We start from the raw sequence: 12944 nt of genomic DNA, 5'->3' as shown, positions 1-12944 counted from the left end.
TTACTATAAGTTGTGTGATTGTCATATTTCTGTCAAGTAGATCAATTCGATCTAACTCTGTTGTATTTATTGGGTTTGACTCATGTTATTAAGTTGTGTAAAAAATGATCACGATGAAAAGTATAATTATCTATATAAAAAAAGAAGAAATTGTTTACGGTTGAATAGAACCAAATGTGTACACCAAAAATAGAACCAAATGTAATTGAGCCTTCATATGCTTCACGTACGCTAAAATTTTTATTTTTTATTTTTGTTATATTGAAGAGAATTGAACTTTTAACCTATCTATAATTTATAGGTAGCACCATGTTTTGAACGGGGGAGTGTAATAAAGAATTCGAAACCGTTTAGCAATGCTTCTTGGAAGTGCTTTTACTGGAAGCGCTTTTACTAAGAAGCAAAAACATATTTTTATAAAAATTCTAAGTGGTTCATGCAAAAACACTTGAAAGTGCTTCACGAGAAAGTATCTGTCATATGCTTCTCAAAAAATTTCTTAAAAACGTTTTTATAATATAAAAACACTTTTATTTATGTTTGCCAAACGCTACCAAAAACACTTTTACTAATCTAAAAGCGCTTTTGACAATTCTAAAAACAGAGTCAAATAGGCCTTTAGTCTAATACTAAAAGTGTTAAAGTACTGTATCCTAAAAACCTCTTTTATCTTTCTACCTTCCGTCAACAGTTGAGCTAAACTCAAGAGTTTCACGGAAGGTAATGCTAATTCATAAAGAAAACAGTCTTGGGCTCCTCATGTGCGGGTTTCTGGAGCAATAAAAAAGGAAAAACAGAAAGACTATGGGCCAGCCCATGGGCCTTTCTTCTTACTGGGGTGTAAACTCATTGATCCATCCATCTTGTATCCTTGGCTCTCCACATTATAATCTCAATTAGGCCAAGACCTACAGACCTCAGTATTGGGCTGTAGCCTTTTGATCCATCTCTGTCTTGATTACTATGGGCTTAAATGAACATCTCTAACCACTAGTTCTCTGTAAATTGGGCCTGCAAGCCAAACCCAGACCCACTTTTTTTTTTTGTTGTTGTTGTTTAATTTGAGTTTGATCATCGTCCTCTGTGGAAGAAAAGCAAGTAAGCGTTAAGCAACGCAGATTTGGATTCCTCACGATCAGAGACCCCTAAAGAAGATAAAACAAATAACGAAGATGGAAAAGGTGATGAATATCATAAAGCCAAAGCCAAACCCACAGCAGCAATTGAGAGATTGGCAGCGTAAACTTCGCCAAGAGTGCCGCAACATCGAGCGCCAAATTCGAGGCAATTTCTTTTTCTTCTGTGTTTTTACCCAATTCATATTTTCATCTAAATTTTCACTTTCTTTAAAAAAAATTGCATTTTGGGTCATTTTTATGATGGTTTATATTCATGGATCATGAATTTGGACTAATGGGTATGTTCAATTTTGGCTGTCTTGTGATGGGTTTGCTTCAGATATACAAAGAGAAGAGAAAAGTGTGCAAAAAGCAATTAGAGATGCTGCCAAGAGAAATGACATGGGTTCTGCAAAGGTACTTTCTTTCTTTTTCGTTTAAAATTTTTCTTCTGAGCCTTTGTTTTCTACTTACAATTTCCCAATTTTGTGCATTTTTTAGCTCTGTTGATGTTTATGACCTTGTTCTTGATTAAAAATCCTTGCTTTACAGTAAATTATAATGATTATATTAATAGGCTCCATCAGAATACATAATTTGGTTAAATTGAACCAAATCGAAATGAGGTAGCCAAATTGAAAAGATGTGGCTTGAGAACTGAGGTTTTCTTTCTATGCTTGTAGCAATTGAATGTTAAAATTAGTGAGCTGAGTGGCCACCAGTTTGATTTTGATCACTGCCCTTTGGTTCTGTTTTGTATCAAGGTTATAAATTTGATAAAACACATTGCTGATTACTATATTAATTCAATTTCCAACTGTTGTTTGGCTATTCGCTGAGGTCATCCTTCTCCCCTTTTTTATAATCAATTACCTTTTTTTTGTGTTAATTATTTCAGTCACTTGCTAAAGAAATTGTGAGATCTAGAAGGACAGTGAACCGTCTTCATGAAAATAAGGCACAACTGAATTCAATATCAATGCACCTTGGGGAGAGTGTCGGTATGAAGTTTCTAATACCTAAGCTTAGGACTCACTTTTCCTGTATACATTCCATCACCTGCAAAACTGATGCTCTTAAACTAATTGTCACTCATCTCAGATACCTGTTATTTGCTTTTTATGTGTTTAAGTATAGTATGTGCTTGTGGATTTTGAAATTAGAATCTCATCTTTCATTTGAACTTAATAGCTATTTTTTTATTAAGACTAATGTCATAGCCTGTCCTAAAATGAGAAATAATTTTTAGGGTCTTACTTGTAAACTTATAATAAGGTTGATGAAGGAACCTTTCTAGTGGGTTTAAATGACAACTAGGACCTCCATATAGGAAATGATTTTTAGACTATCCATTTTGGAACACAATGGAAGTTAACTTATAAGACATGACCACCCATTTTTTTATAGCACAATATATAGAAAATTCATATGTTCTATCAGGATGTTGAGTTGGTAAATGTGGTTAGTTAATGAGGTTTAGATTGAGGGGATGACGAGGGTAAACTTAGCTTTTGTGGGAGTGGTTACTAACCTTTTATATTTATTTTATATTTATTATTTTATTTATTTTGTGCGAGGCTACCCATTCCCATTTTTTTATAGCCCAATATGTTCTACTAGGATGTTGAATTGGAAAAAGTGGTGAGTTAAGAATAAGGTTTAGAGTAAGTGGATGGCAAGGACAAACTTAGTTTTCTGTAGTTACCTTTACTAATAATATGTACTCTTGGGGTCCTTTTTCCTTTTTCTCTCTATAACTTAATTTGCTTAACAATAATTGTCTTTGGGAACTCTGGTTTGTTTAACGTGAGTATTGTTGATTGATTTGGTTTTGATTCTCTTTTTCATACTTGTGGTTGATTTTGCAGCTATTGCCCGTACTGTGGGGCATCTATCCAAGAGTGCCGAGGTTATGAAGCTTGTCAATAACCTCATGAAGGCTCCAGAAGTGGCTGTTACGATGCAAGAATTTAGCAAGGAGATGACCAAGGTACTCTTATTACTGATCTTTCACTTACGAAGAAGCATAAAACTAAGTCTTTCATTTTGGTAGTTTCAGATGTATCACGTTCATAGAACATGCATTTGCGGCAATACTTTCTTTCCATTGCTGCATGAATAAAATTGCATTGGAAGAATTTTTATTTACCCAAATATTCTCTGTCTCCCTTTTTTTTTTCCTGATTAAAGCGTTTGGGAAATGGGGAATAATTTTTCATACATCATGGTGATTTGTAGGCAGGGGTGATTGAAGAGATGGTGAATGATAGTCTTGACACAGCACTAGACTCGGAGGATATAGAAGAGGAGATAGAAGAAGAAGTTGACAAGGTTTTGACTGCCATAGCCGGTGAGACTGCTGCACAGCTTCCAGCAGCAGTCAGGAAGGAGAGGTTGAAGCAACCTGCTACTGCAGAAGCTGAACGGGAGGTATGTGTGACATGACTTCATGTAATAAAGTCCAGTTTCAGCCATAAGTTTCCAGGTTTGAAAGAAGCAGGAGATTATGATATATTATTTTACTTTTGTAGGAAGAAGCAATAGCTGAGGGTGCTGATGATGAGGAAGAGTTGGAAGAAATAAGGGCCCGACTTGCTAAAGTTAGGTCATAAGTTAGAGTTTAAGCCTTTCAGCCTCTCTCCTTTCTCGTCCCCTGGCATTACATTAGGAGGTGAACATGCTACTTGCATGTAGCATCTTGACCAGATTGAGATTGCAGCAGTGAATCCCCATTTACCACTGACAGAGAACCCCAGAGATGTATTGTCTACTGTATTATATTAAAGCAGCTCCTGAAAGAGTTTACAACTGAGCTTCTGTTGTGCAATATTTAAGTGAAAATATGTTTTATTGTGTCAATCTCAAACTTATTATACCTGAAAGGAGGTCCCTGTTGCACTTCATGCTTTGTAACCTGCATTTGCTATATATATCATGAAGTGGAACTGATTTCATGAAACTGTGTATGAGATCTTTTAGATGTAGAGCATAACCTGTTTTAATGCTTCTAATTGTGACCCGGACCTACATTGTGATAAAGGGTCAGAGGCAAAGTCAAAAGCAACCAGATAATTATAACCATATATTCTTTTCTTTTGCTATTTTGCCTGGAGCTTCATTCTACTTTCTCCTTGAAGTTCGTGTGTATGATTACTCAAATAGGTTGCAATTTACTCATGCAAAGTATTATGGTGCAAAGGGTTATGGTGTTGATATAATCTAAAAGGCTTATACCTACATTCATGGTGAGAGTTCTGACTCTTATCCTCTCCCTTCCCAAACATTCGACATAATATGACCCTGTAGTTCCAGAGTTATACAGGCCTGGGATGCATGAGATTTCACCTCTGTTCAAATTCTCTCTTTCTCAGACTGTTAGGTACTTAAGGGGCCAGTTTGGTCTTGTGTCAGAGTTTTTAGTGGAAAAAGTGTCTGGTACATCAAATTAGAACCTACTTATTTAAGAAGTGGTGGGGTTGTGGCAGTAGATCCAAGAAGCAGCCGGTTGCTTAGTCAACCAAGTCATATAGAAATGAAACCATCATCTCCTTCAAATATGTTTGGCCGACATAGCTGGAAACGAATCTGAATAATCAAAGCACACCATGTTATGCAATTATGCATCAACCTAGAACACGGGGGCAGGTAAGTTATTTTCATCAACCTAAAGTCATTGCTTGTACTACACATCATATAATCACATTCTTCTTTAAATTTTGAAGTAAATTAGTAAAAAGCCACAAAAAATTGTAAGTTTCACTCATAAATTCATATAAAAGATCTATTTATTTTTAAGTCACAATGAGTAGCTTAAAACTAAACTTTTTTCCCAACACCGTATGTAACCCTTACAAAATTACACTTTATCTTGTTATGATGCAGTATTTAAAGAATTATACTTTATTTTGTTAAAATGCAGTATGTAAACCCTAAACTCTAAACCCTAAACCCTAAAATGCAGTATGTAATTTGGGTATGCTTGAATTTGAATAGTATTGAATGCTCCATACTTAATTTTTCTTGAATTGTAATTTAGAAATAATTTTTGTAGCTTAAAAATATATTTTGTGGCTTAAAAATAAATAGATTAGAAGTTTAAGTTTATGACTAAAAAATGTTGTATATTGTGTCTTATTAATAAAGAACTCTAAATTTTGTTGGTGGGTGATCTGATCTCTAATAGGTTATTTATTTGGACAACAATAATGTTAAAAACATTAAATTTGTTTATCAATATATAAAGTTTAAATCGAAATTTAAATAGATGAAATACTATTAACATTATTTGATGAAAATAATTTTACAAATAAATTTGGCAGCCCTATCCTGTATTAGTACCTTTTTAATACAATAATGTGATATGGATGTAGTAGGTTCCCTTGAACGGTTGAACCTAGGAAGAACCTTCGTCTTTCAAGTCACTCCAAAGTCTCCAACACTTGGAGTGAAATCACAATGTTTTTCTTTTTCTAAAAAGAGAAAAAAAAAAAAAAAAAAAAAAAAGCTTTGTCCTTGTATTTGGGCTCTTTTAGAATTTCTTTATCTTCATTAACATCATAAAACTTGCGTATGCTAGTTCTCAGAAGGCACTGATGCCTTACACGCAATACAACTCCCAATCCTTTTTTTGGCTTGCTTACTTGAAAATCACTGCTCAATGATTTTAATGTATTAGAGGATAATAATATTACTTAAAGAAAATTTTCCAAACAAAATTAATAGCTTGTTCCTTGAATCTGCACCCAATACCTACTTATTTAGCATAGAGCCTCTAAAACTGATTGATATGCCTCCATTCTTTATGAAGGGATTAGGTTTCATTTCTCAGAAGGAAAGGATTTAAGGTGGGTTGTGACTGTGTAGCCTAAAATACAGGATTGTATAATAAAAAATAAAATTTTTTTATATGAAATCAATTATAATCTATATTAAAACCAAGAATTATATGTTGGGTTTGAGTCTGTTGATCTGCTAACTGCCTTATTACCTTTTTTTTTCTTTTTGAAAAAAAGGGTTCAAGTGTGAGAAAAGAAACATAGAAAATTCAAAAAGGACAAAATTCAAAAGAAGTAAGAATGAAGCTAGAAAAAAAAGAAAATAATCACGGATGGAAGCCAGAAAAAGAAAAGAAAATCAAATATAAAAGTAATGATATAAAGACCGTTACTGCTCTCTCTCTCTCTCTCTCTCACCTCACAGAGTTGGGCATTTTACACTCCACCATTCTTTTAGCCTTATCAGCCAAGACTAGTTTGTCTTTGTCCACACTGAACAGCGAACACTATATATATGATATTCCCTCCATAGCAACACTCATTTTCTCATACACAATGGCATCAACTTTTTCTCACATCCCTCTTTCTTTTCTTATGCTTCTCCTACCATTGTTATCTGCAGCATTTCCCAACAATGACCACCTTCACTTATCCTCATCGCCATACTTCCCAAAACTTCAAGCAGAGAAGCTCATAAGAGGCCTCAACTTGTTCCCCAATGATGAGATCAACACTGTACCCCATAAGCCTTCATTGGGTGCTCCTAAGATTGTCGAAAAGCGGTTTCAAATGCCTTATCTTGATGCTTCTGGAGGACCTTCTGTTGGAGAGCTTGGACACCATGCCGGGTACTATCGGCTTCCACATTCCCAAGCTGCAAGGTAAGGCTTGTTTTCAAATTTCAGCATTTGTTTGGGGTCATTGCAGTTTGGACACAATTTGTAGATGAAAAGGGAATAAAGCATTAAGCAGTGCTTGAATTTATGGATTCAAATTTGATTTGGGAAATTGAAAGGTTCCATACCAGTTCATGTCACAGACTCACAGGACACAATTTTTCATACTATTATTCAAATTCTGGTTCATCTCATCACACATCACATCAAGATACTATTGCGAATAATTGTTCTTTGCATTATCTTAATTTTTCAATGACAATGAATTTTTCTGGTATATATGCAAATCTCAATCTCTGATACAAACCTGATAAAGCCAAATGCTTTGCATTGTCACTGTGACCACTGTGCATACAGAGATAAACCAGCCAATTGATTGGCGTTTATTGTTGTATAAAAACAAGGACACACTCTGAACAGGGATGGATCTTATTTAATTTTAGTTCTGTAGGCTTCTGTATGGTTTCATGGGTCCAAATCTTTTGCTTGTCTGCTTGTACCAGGTTTTGATTTGTCTGAATCAATTCTTGATTAGGTTGCCAAAGAAAGACATAGCTGTGCTTTCTTTTAGGAAATACATGTACTGATTGTTAATTTAATATTTTTTTTTTTTGCAGGATGTTTTACTTATTCTTTGAATCAAGGACTAATAAGAATGACCCTATTGTCATTTGGTTGACCGGAGGGCCAGGGTGCAGCAGTGAACTGGCTGTGTTTTATGAAAATGGTCCTTTTCATATTGCAAACAACTTGTCTCTTGCTTGGAATGACTATGGCTGGGACAAGGTATGATACTGCTGCTTGACCATTGTCTTATTTTTGCAATTCTTTGTAAAACTCTTTTTTCACTTGGAGGTTTTCTGAACAAGTTTTTGTTTGGCAGGCATCAAACCTTCTTTTCGTTGACCAACCTGTTGGAACTGGTTTCAGCTATACTTCAGATGACCGTGACATTCGTCACGATGAAGGAGGCGTCAGCAACGACTTGTATGACTTTTTGCAGGTTCTAACGATTCCTTTATGTCAAACAGAAGTTTGCTGTCATTAGAATTTCCCATATCAAATATGAAGGCACTAGTTCAGTTTCCAAATTTTCAGAAAATGCATTTGGGAATGCAGACCTTTGTTCAACCCTGCTGTTAAATTTTTGATAGCATATGCATTTTCCCTGTCCCCTGAAAACAAGAAAAGAACAAATAAACCTTTCCTAATACAGTAATACATGTTCAAGATCTTTCAGTCTAGAGACCTTAGCATGAACTTGCTAACTTCTCTTCATAATCCCAGGCATTTTTTGCTCAGCATCCTCAATTTGCTAAAAATGACTTTTACATAACTGGAGAATCATATGCTGGGCACTACATTCCTGCATTTGCTGCTCGGGTTCACCAAGGAAACAAAGCAAAGGAAGGAATTCACATAAACTTCAAGGTATCTCTAATACTTGTTATACTGGGTTGACTGCATTTGGCTGCTTCATCAGTCTTAGTGATCTAATTGATTTAACTCCTATGTTTGAATAGGGATTTGCCATAGGTAATGGGCTAACCAATCCTGAAATCCAGTACAAGGCATACCCTGATTATGCACTAGAGATGGGGTTGATTAAAAAACCTGACCATGACAGTATTACTAAGATGGTTCCAGCCTGTGAACAAGCAATTAAGACTTGTGGTATTTACTGTTCCTTTTCCTTTTTGTTTATCACATATTTCTGTTGGTAACAATCTCATATGAGGCTTGATGGTTGTTGTACAAGATTATCTGATTCATGAGGCTTTCTGATATTTGAAACTGTCAGGCTCTGATGGTGGAGAAGCTTGTGTGTCTGCATATAGTGTTTGCACCGGCATATTCAACCAGATCATGAATATCGTTGGTGGTACAAATGTAAGCAAGCACAGTAATCTTCATTATCTTTGGAACACTTAGTTCTAAAGAAACCAAAATGCAAATTCAAGTATGACAAGAATTTGTTTTATGTTTGGCGTGCAGTACTATGATATCAGAAAGAAATGTGAGGGGGACCTGTGCTATGACTTCTCAAACATGGAAACATTCTTGAACAAGAAACCAGTTAGGGACGCCCTAGGAGTAGGGGATATAGACTTTGTTTCATGCAGCTCTACGGTATATGAGGCTATGTTGATGGACTGGATGAGAAATCTGGAAGTGGGTATTCCTGCCCTTCTTGAAGACGGAATTAAGATGCTTGTGTATGCTGGGGAGTATGATCTTATATGCAATTGGCTTGGTGAGTCTCTTCACTCCAGCAAAAAGCTAATGTTTCATATGTATTTTAGAGGATAAAGTACTTTCAGAAATTTCTATATCATGATGTCTCTCTATTTTGCAGGGAATTCAAATTGGGTTCATGCCATGGAATGGTCAGGTCAGAAAGCATTCGGAGCATCACCAACTGTTCCATTCAGGGTTGGTGGTGCAGAAGCCGGACTGCTAAAAAGCCATGGACCTCTAACTTTCCTCAAGGTCCATGATGCCGGTCACATGGTTCCAATGGATCAACCAAAAGCTGCATTACAGATGCTGACAAACTGGATGCAAGGAAAACTGGCCACGGCTGAGTCAGGCGATAGAATTGCTCCCAAGTGATAGCTCAGATCTTTCTCAGCCTGCCGATTTGTGGTTTTCAAAATGATCTGTTAGGCAGGAATATTTATCATATGCTTGTCCACAACTATGGCAGAGTCAAGGTTTCTGCCAAAACGATTCACTATACTACTTTACAAATTTTGATGTTGTTTCTTGTCTTCAAAATTTGACAATCATATACTGCACAGTTGGCATGGATAATTCTTTTAAAAGCTATAAAAAAAAAGGCCAGGCATTTTCAGCATCATTGTTAGACAAAATAGGTACTGGTCAAAAAAATAGGGTAACTTTTCGTAGTACAAATGCAACCAATCAAAGTACCAACTGGGATTTGGGGGCATTAACATCTGCGAAATTTAAGTGATAAAAAATGGATTGAGTACATTGGAATTTGGAAATCACTGCAATTCCCGAATATATAAACTAATGATAAGTGGTCAAAAAAAATATAATGATAAGAAAATAACAAAAGCAAATCAATAGTAGTTGCAAGTACATAGCATACAGTAGATGAAAAGAACATTAAGAGCTTCTTACTCCATACAATTGCCTTAAGGTCACAATTGCCGGCTGAAAACCAGACCTCAATGGAATAACTTGAACCGCTCGCAGTTGTTGTGCATTCGCATTCTTTGGTTTGGATAGTGTCATTTTAAACATCTCTCCCTCCAGAATTTTGCTAGCGTTAACAGCTGTATAAAATATCCCAAAACCAGAAAAAGTAGGTAAAAAATGGAGCAAACCAACAACCTGAACTCATTAGTATGCCCATGGTAATATGCTGTATTATTGCCAATGACCAAAAGGAAAATTGCTCGGAGATGACAATAAGAAATCATTCATGGAAATACAATAAAACTGAGAAAGAAAAAAAAGAAAGAAAGTAGGCTATGGTTGCTGAAAAAAATTGCTTTAATTTGTATATACAGAAGATTTAACTACATCTCCTAGAACTCCAAAGAAGCATAACATATTTGCACTTGAACAGGAAAGCATGAAATGAGAACATTAAGGCTGAGGTTGGAGGGCTAGTTATACTAGTACACACAATGATTCACATTTCCAATGTAAATGAGTTATATGAGAATGAAAATTGAGGTGGGAAAGAAGATTACCAGCAAAAGGGTGAAGTTTGGCGAAGTCAAAAAACTCATCAGCAGAGCAACCAAACAGAACCTTAGCTGCCCTATCAAAGCATATCACCGTGAACACCTTTGTATCTGAAGCTATTGACATCTGCCAAAGCAACCCAATGAAACCCAAAAAGAATTGCATTAAAAGAGAGCTTGAAAGGCAAATTCTTGAAAAGCCCAATTGAAATGAGCAAACAGGTTTCCAAGAAAAGGGTAAAGAGAAGTTTAAAAATTGAAGAAGCAGTGCTTACAAGAAGGCGAAAGAGGCGTTTGGAGCGTGAGAAGCGAGGGTCGAAGGCATTGAAGTTGCAGTGTTTACAAAGAGAAGTGGGGTTGTCAGGGAGAGTCCTCTCGCAGATGGAGCAGACTCTGTAAGAGAAGCCGGTGTGATCCATGGCAAGCACTGTGCACATCATCGTTGTTGGCTTATTTGTTTCCATGGCTTCTGCCTGCTGACACAGGGTTCTCTTCAATCCTCGCTTCCTTCTTTTCTCAAAATGAAGTTCAAGGAAAATGAGAAAACTTTAAAAAATAACTAAAATTTTGCTTTTTTTTTTTTTTTTGGGGGAAAATTTTAGCAAAAATGGCCTTATGTTGCAAGTTTGGATGTGACATTGTGTAGAATTAAAACTTTCATTTTTTTCTTTTGAGTTAGGTGAAGGGAGGATTGAACTTGGGAATTAAAATTTTTATTTTAGGTCAAATATGGATATTTCGTCAACTTTGTTATAATTTTTGTGTTAAAATTGACCACATAAACACACGTGATCAATTTTTAAGAGTAAAATCGCCACTTTAGATAACTATTTTTCTTAAAATAATGAGGGACAATTTTAGGTCATTTCACATCTAAAAAACTAGAATTAAAAAAGAAAAAAGGAGGACACATATTGCAGAAGCCTCGATCTCACCCCATATTGAATATATAAGATACTCATACTGAATACAATTCATAAGCCATGCAAGGCTAATTTGTAACCAAAAGAACATACCATGTTCATTCAACAAAAAGTAAGCAATCATATTACATTCTCTTGGCTAATAAAAAAACCTGAGAGATTGGCTTGAGCCAACAATGATTTGACCTCCTCCGCAAGGGTACATTCCACCGACAAGCAAGCTTTATTTAACGCTTCAACTACGTTTCATGTTGGGACCCAATATTCCGCCGAATGATTGATCATTGATAACGCTTGAAGATGGGATGACTCCATGATAGAGACAAATAACTCACACCTACAACAAATTGCACGCACTGTTTGACTACTAAGAAATCCAAAACAAGAACCCTTCATCAATGATGAACGTAGTTTCCTCAATTGAACCGCAATCATTCTTGATTCAATATGGAAAACCAAAATAGGCTCCTTGTCAATTTGCTCTCTATCCGTGAACATTTATTCATTCTCGCATCAAGGCTACGAAATGTGATATAGGAGTAGATTAAGACATAACCATAGCTGTTGCGAGGCTTAGAAAAACTAGAGTTTATGATGAAACCTAGACAAATCCTCTCTAAGATCAATAAAGGGACTCCATAACAAAAATAGAGTTTATAGATAAGTTCTCTCTAAAATCATAAAAGGGACTCTTCAAACAAAGACTTCCAAATCGCTAGCCTGCGGTGACCGAGATACCAAGACCACCACAGACAAAACTTTTGGTTTTTTTCTCTCTTTTGGGATTCTTAAGTAAGATTGAATGAGGTTGATTGACAAAAAAAATCAACCTTTAAGAAAAAGCACAACTTAGTCCATTTTTAACTCGACAAATACAATTTTTTTATGGAGCAATGCTCTATGTTATTGACAAACAATTACACTTCAAAGTTATACTAAAATAAGAATGTAATTAAGCAATAGTTACACCAATGTTCAAATGCTCATAAGTAGCCTTCCAAAACTCAACTTAAAACATGATTGGTTTGAAAATGGTCTAAAACATAATTTTTTTTCTAACATTTCAAACTATGGAGGATAATATTTTAACATTTACTATAATTTTTAAAAGGGTAAACTGCAATTTAGTACTTCAACTTTACCTCCTTTTACAACTTGGTACCCCTAGTTTAAATTTCAATTTTCGCATACCTCAACTTTGATTTTTTGGAAAATACATATCTCCATTAGATCTTCCGTCATGAGGGTTGTTAAATGCTGACGTGGCGCATTGCTGACATAAATATAGTTTGTTAGAAAAAGCCACGTGGACAAATAAATTATAAGAAACTTTTAAAAGTAAAAATAAAATACAAAGAAATTATTTTAAAAAAAAGGGCAAACTTGAGGTACTAAATTGCAGTTTGCCCTTTTTAAAATTTCTCCCATATTTTTTTTTTTGGTGATAAAATTTTCTCCCATATTTGAGTTGGCTTGCAATATGCAATCCATGCCCACGGTCTCCGGCCCA

At 35.4% G+C, this 12944-nt stretch overlaps 3 protein-coding genes across 3 annotated transcripts; 2 read left to right on the top strand and 1 right to left on the bottom strand.

Annotated features, from left to right (window-relative positions):
- The first annotated feature begins 1087 nt into the window (after window positions 1-1087).
- LOC147298880 (vacuolar protein sorting-associated protein 24 homolog 1) lies at window positions 1088-4077 on the top strand. The gene is made up of 6 exons (XM_086250317.1): window positions 1088-1284; window positions 1459-1535; window positions 2017-2119; window positions 2987-3108; window positions 3357-3548; window positions 3650-4077. Exons 1-6 carry the CDS (start codon window positions 1173-1175, stop codon window positions 3728-3730), a joined length of 687 nt encoding a protein of 228 aa, XP_086106443.1. The 5' UTR covers window positions 1088-1172; the 3' UTR covers window positions 3731-4077.
- A 2222-nt stretch (window positions 4078-6299) lies between these two features.
- Window positions 6300-9550, top strand: LOC147298879 (serine carboxypeptidase-like). The gene is made up of 8 exons (XM_086238088.1): window positions 6300-6774; window positions 7407-7575; window positions 7673-7792; window positions 8077-8220; window positions 8313-8463; window positions 8591-8679; window positions 8785-9043; window positions 9146-9550. Exons 1-8 carry the CDS (start codon window positions 6449-6451, stop codon window positions 9400-9402), a joined length of 1515 nt encoding a protein of 504 aa, XP_086094214.1. The 5' UTR covers window positions 6300-6448; the 3' UTR covers window positions 9403-9550.
- A 301-nt stretch (window positions 9551-9851) lies between these two features.
- On the bottom strand, window positions 9852-11082 carry LOC147298878 (replication factor-A carboxy-terminal domain protein). The gene is made up of 3 exons (XM_086238099.1): window positions 10787-11082; window positions 10518-10638; window positions 9852-10094 (listed from the first exon to the last, which is right to left on the bottom strand). Exons 1-3 carry the CDS (start codon window positions 10973-10975, stop codon window positions 9925-9927), a joined length of 480 nt encoding a protein of 159 aa, XP_086094225.1. The 5' UTR covers window positions 10976-11082; the 3' UTR covers window positions 9852-9924.
- Window positions 11083-12944: the final 1862 nt, after the last annotated feature.

This window comes from Dryas octopetala, chromosome 1 (genome assembly GCF_963921425.1).
Source record: "Dryas octopetala chromosome 1, drDryOcto1.1, whole genome shotgun sequence".
Taxonomy (NCBI): Eukaryota; Viridiplantae; Streptophyta; class Magnoliopsida; order Rosales; family Rosaceae; genus Dryas; species Dryas octopetala.
The sequence above is the reverse complement of the archived record's forward strand: the minus strand, read 5'-3'. Positions and strand labels throughout refer to the sequence as shown.